Here is a 5,380-nt window from a genome sequence, read left to right as displayed (position 1 = left end):
AAGGCTAAGACATGTGTCTATAATAGCTAGAATTTATAGAAATATAACTCAAATCGTTCGCTCCATATGATCGTTAGTACACGTTCCTACCCGTCATAGCATAGCGTATGCGGCGAGAGTAGGCGGGGTCTATTTTTATCCTCCAATCACAGGTCGGAGCAATTCCTCTGTTTAGACGCATGTCCCTCCATGGGGGCCGCCATCTTTGATCAAGGCGAGCGGACAGCGAGCACACAGCGAGCGCTCGTGTATCGTTCAGGAGGCGCTGCGTTCGTTCATCGCGCGTTCGCATCGAGCGCTCGCTCTCCTGAACACGCCTCAGGAATACGTCTAGTTTTTGGTACAGCTAGCGCCACGAGATTTTGCGAGATAACCTCGGTTCGATAGGATTGATTGGGACGTCCGTCGTTTTACTCCGTTCTCAGCGTAGAGTATTTTAATCAATGCACATCTATGGTACTCGTGCTAACGCTCGTGTCGAGCTCTTGGCAAATGGCAATGCCAATCCTATTTACTTCACGCTACACTAGTTATGTCGAAGGCGTGGTCTTGTCCGTTTACTTTACTTTGGGTGTCACTTTCACTTTCAGGTAAGTTTACACATCGCATTTAGGGTTATTAGGTTGCCCTATGTAATATAGCTTATGAATAATCTTTTTAAAGATGAGTTATGGCCGTCTTACTCTTAGTAACGATGCTGAGTTGTTACTGTTAGTGTTACTGTTAGTGTTAGTGTTAGTGTTAGGAGAAACTCAGAAAGCAGTCGACCGTCAAATTAATGGCAGCCACTGAGTCGGTATTAAAAATCACCAGCCACACCTTTTACTAGTTCGCCTCGGTATGAATATCTGTATTGATATCATGACACATGATTATGTAGGCACGGAAAACTGACAAAATCTGAATTTTTTTTTCTAGTATGCGCAATGAAGTGTAGCATACTCTGTATCATATGTGTCTGTGCCGATAATCACTGATCTGTTGACTAGGTATATTTATTAGGCAGACTAGTATATTTAACTGGTGAGTCGCTGTCTTTGAAAGTGTCACTGTTAGACCAATAAAACCACAGTCGTGCTACTTTATAGTCGTGTAACAAGGCAGTGACAATTTCACTAACACTAAAGGGGGGCTTATGCGAGGCTTGCGAGCCGACTCGACTGGAAGCAACTGGATTTCGAGCAACTGGAAGCGATCGGCAGCGACTAGTTGCGTCCAGTTGCCCACTGTTCTATTCCGAGCAACTAGTGGCGGCCAGTCGCAGGCAGTCGCGTCGCAGTCGACCGACCTAAGCACTGCAGTCGCAGTGAATTGCAGCCAGTTGCTTCCAGTCGAGTCGGCCCGCAAGCCCGACATAAGCCCCCATTAAGACCACGAACTACAAACCCTCGAAAGTAGAACATTTGTTTTACGCCTGAAGTTATGTACATTGAATGAACTAGTAAATTTCGTACACAAGTGATAAGATCGTGGCTAATTTTAGAATCGGTATGCATCTATTGTTAAGTTTTTGTCATGCAAATCTACTGAACTGTGGCATTTCAAGGCTTGTAAAAAACTTGTACACGTTTGTATTGTGTGTTCTTATTTGCTATTATTCAGGCGATAGAAATCCATAAACCTTGACAACGAAGAAAGTTTGAGAAGAGGTGGCAACACTCATCTCTGGTCTGTATGGATTTACTCCCCTTACCGTCATCATGTTGAACAATAATGGGAAGGTCCTGTATTGCCACCAGGTACCGCCACACTACCAGGAGAAGTTCATATTGTCAGGTACGTCAAGCACTTTAGAAGTCTATTTCACATGTTTGTATGTTTCTTAATGATTTCTTGTTTTTTCATATCTTTCTTTATTACTAAGATTTCGTGTATCTTTTGACGTTTTCTCAAGTTATAAACAAGAGTGTGCTACTGTACTAACGTCATCTGGTGCTATTTAGCTAACGCCCAGTCACCGAAAAGCTGCTGACATATGTGCTTGTCCATCATTCAGGTTACCGCTATCGATTCTCACTGACCGACTGCCTGCGCAGCATATTTGATGTTCACAATGAGACGCTGAACTTCTGGACACACTTCGTTCCTGCCTGGTACTTTTTCTGGCATCTTATCTTCCTGCTTGACACGCACGACTTCATCAACGACCGGTACTCGTGGCCGCTGTTTGCCTTCATGATCGCGTCATGTGCATACCCATTCAGCAGCTCGTTTGCGCATCTCTTATGCAGCATGTCGCACCGAACGCGTCACATTTGCTTCTTTTTCGACTACGCCGGCCTCAGCTTCTACGCGTTCGGTGTTGCAATCGCGTACCGTGCCTACGCGATGCCGGCTATGCTGCTTGGTACCACCTATGCCACGCTCTACTTGTACAGCTGCTTTGCGGTATGCCTGCTGTGCACAGTCGTTACCTGCCTGTCACGCCTGCTCTTAGAGCATTTCAAGTACTCGAAGACTCTCAAGATTGCCGCGTTCTGCGTCATGTACTTCTGGGTGAGTGCGCCTGTCATGTACCGTCTATCACTGTACGCTGCCGAGGATCCTTATGCCAATTCGCACTGGGTGTTCCGCAAGCAGTTTGTGTTGGCATTCGTAACATGCTTCTTGTACGCGACACACATCCCCGAGCGCTTTATGCCGGGTAAGTTTGACTTCATCGGACATTCCCACATGTTGTTTCACATGTCGAGCGTCATGGCAACAAACGAGCAGATCAACGCGCTGCTCATCGACATGAAGCAACGCAAGGATGATGTTCTGGATGCTGGCGATGTACTCCCGTTCACATGGAGCATCGGCGCCCTCTGTCTGCTCACCGTAATGAATCTTGTCATCGTCTTCACGTTCATCGTGTATCTCTACAGGAGCGATCATGGCCATGACGATTGAAGTTGGTGTTTCAGTAGTGCGGCGCACGTTTGCATCAATAGTTCATGTGGTTCAAATCTCGTTGCTTATATGCTCAGCGCTTTGCTCCGAATAGATCTTGCACAGTTGAGGCAATTAAGTCGTCATTGGAGTTTTTGTATGTTTTCATAACGTATTATTATTATTGGCACTCCATCTCCAACCAGATAAATGTTCATAGTTTTTTCCCATCGCAACTAGGTGAGCCGATTCACCACCACTTTAGATGAAATGACCTTCAGTCATGGTCGAATGCTAAAACCTCCACCCAGTGAAAAAAACCTGTGATTATAAGAGTGATGTCAGTAGCTAGCAAAGTGAGTGTAGTCAATTTAACTGAGCCTGAGTTGCAGCGCACAGCTCTTAGAGGAGAACTTGGTTTTTAATAACTTTTGATAGTGATGAAGGTTGTAGTTGTGAATGGTTGACATCAGGCTTCATGCCTGGTAGTCAATGTAGCATGTTGCAGTAGTGTTAGTTAAACACTTTATTGTGTAGGTCAGTAAACTATATAGGCCCCCCTTCATTAAATTAATTGACCGGTGATAATCAAGACAGGAGAGAATTAATAATCAGTTGCTCCTGCATATATGTTTAAATTAGGAATCTATGTACTTGGTTTTTTATCAAGTATTCATTAAGCGTGTGAACTACTCTCTTACATGGATACTTACTCTAAGGCTTTGTGAATCTTCAAAAAATACCACAATGGTGTGCATGGGCGGATCTAGGGGGGGGGGTTGATAATTGAGTGAAGGCATGCCGAAGGCACGCGGTGCTAGGGTGGTCCGGGGGCACGCCCCCTCCCACCTGGAAAATTCAGGCAGCTGTGCGGTCCCAGGGAAAATCCCCAGTTTCTATCAGCCTGCAGACTGACTTTTTTATTTTTGGCCCCATTTTACTAGTATCATAACATTAGTCAGTGGCTGAACGGGGGGGGGGGGTGCAACCCCCCAACTCCATTCAAGATCTGCCACTGGTATGCAGTCTGATGACAGTATCATATTTCATCTGGTGTCTAATCCAAACCATGGTAAAATTTTACAAACCTTTGCTGAGCAACCTTTTCCAAAAAATATAGAAGATAAACATTTTATTGTTGGATTGATACATGATGGTATATACCTATGTGACGAATGGTATATAGCATACTTGATGGTATAGATCATAGTTATGGTATGAACCTAACTACGTGGGTTCATGGTGATAATGTACATGGTAATGTTCCTATTGTAAATTATTTACTTCCTGTTTATTGTTAAATCTTCGTAATATGCTCAATTTATTGTGCTAGTATGTAAACTATTTCAATTGTAAAATGCTCCCAATATTTTTCTCTTCTCTGCCCCCAGACAATTAAATATCAAATATCTACAGTATGTAGCAAAACCAGTATATATGTAGGCTATAGTTGTTACTTTGCTGAAAATGTTCTCATGAACTTGTAAATTATATTTATGCGATGCTTTATTTTTACATTTAATTTAAAAATCATTTAAAGATTTGATGTGTAGATTAGCGCAGGTAATAGTAAGTGCAGCTATCTGAGACAAAATCATGTTATTTTTTAATATTTCGTAATATTATGAATTAGCATGCAGGAGGATATCAAGATGATGCAGCCATTAGCCATCGTAGCATGGCTGACAAACATCACTAAACTTGGTATGCGACTTATCATGGGAAAATATACTTTATAGAGCGACCATATATAGATAGCTTCATGGAGCTTCATATTTTTGTGCCTTGAGCTTAGTAGCAAAGATGTATTTTTGAAAAAGAATCAGCCAATCGAATGTCTATTTTAAATACAGTATGATTTTTGCATGTTTGTGAGCTATATAGGACGTAATTAGTATTTGTATGTGTATAGAAAGTGTACGTGTATTTTGAGCTCATCAGACGTAGTCAGATGCAGCTTGTAGAATCGCATGATCGTCTGTGCGTCCGTCCGTCAACAGTTGGACACAAATCTAAACCGCTCGACGTACAGTCACGATATTCGGGACATCGGGGGCGGGGGATCGTGAAAATTACTCAGGATGACAAATTTGGGGGTCAAGGGTCAAAGGTCAAGATGTGTAAACGGAGGGGGAATATTTCCCCCTTAACTTAAGGTATAGGAGGAAATACAGAATTACGGCACAAATCTTAACCGCTCGACCTATGCTCTTAATATTCGGTGTAGAGTGTGATGGGCAGGAAACCCATCACCAGTGCGAAATTGGAGGTCACAGGTCAAAGGGCAGTGGGGGAAAGGTCAGATATCAGACATTTTCTGAGGACATCTGCCTAATGGACAGAGTGAAAAACTTTTTTGTTTCAGCGCTGACCTATCATTATTATCACTTTATTGAAAGGACCATGAAATGTGCTTTCCACTGACGTGCGAAGAGTAAGTATCTGATAACCTTTTGACCCTCAAGAGGAGGGTTAAACATGGATTCCTGAACTGCCTCAATGACATCAG

The 5,380-nt window shown here is 43.0% G+C and overlaps 1 protein-coding gene across 2 annotated transcripts; it reads left to right on the top strand.

Annotated features, from left to right (window-relative positions):
- The first annotated feature begins 482 nt into the window (after positions 1-482).
- Positions 483-4,876, top strand: LOC106805157 (membrane progestin receptor gamma-B-like). Of its 2 annotated transcripts, none has more exons than XM_014806653.1 (3): positions 483-590; positions 1,603-1,776; positions 1,997-4,876. In XM_014806653.1, exons 2-3 carry the CDS (start codon positions 1,701-1,703, stop codon positions 2,890-2,892), a joined length of 972 nt encoding a protein of 323 aa, XP_014662139.1. In that variant the 5' UTR covers positions 483-590; positions 1,603-1,700; the 3' UTR covers positions 2,893-4,876. The 2 variants fall into 2 exon arrangements, with proteins under 2 accessions (XP_014662139.1, XP_014662140.1); XM_014806654.1 differs by lacking the exon at positions 483-590 and adding an exon at positions 743-989.
- The last annotated feature ends 504 nt before the right edge of the window (positions 4,877-5,380 follow it).

The sequence above is a fragment of the Priapulus caudatus genome, unplaced genomic scaffold (assembly GCF_000485595.1).
Source record: "Priapulus caudatus unplaced genomic scaffold, Priapulus_caudatus-5.0.1 Scaffold102, whole genome shotgun sequence".
Lineage (NCBI taxonomy): Eukaryota > Metazoa > Priapulida > Priapulimorpha > Priapulimorphida > Priapulidae > Priapulus > Priapulus caudatus.
Note: the sequence above shows the minus strand (reverse complement) of the source record. Positions and strands in the feature narration are given on the sequence as shown.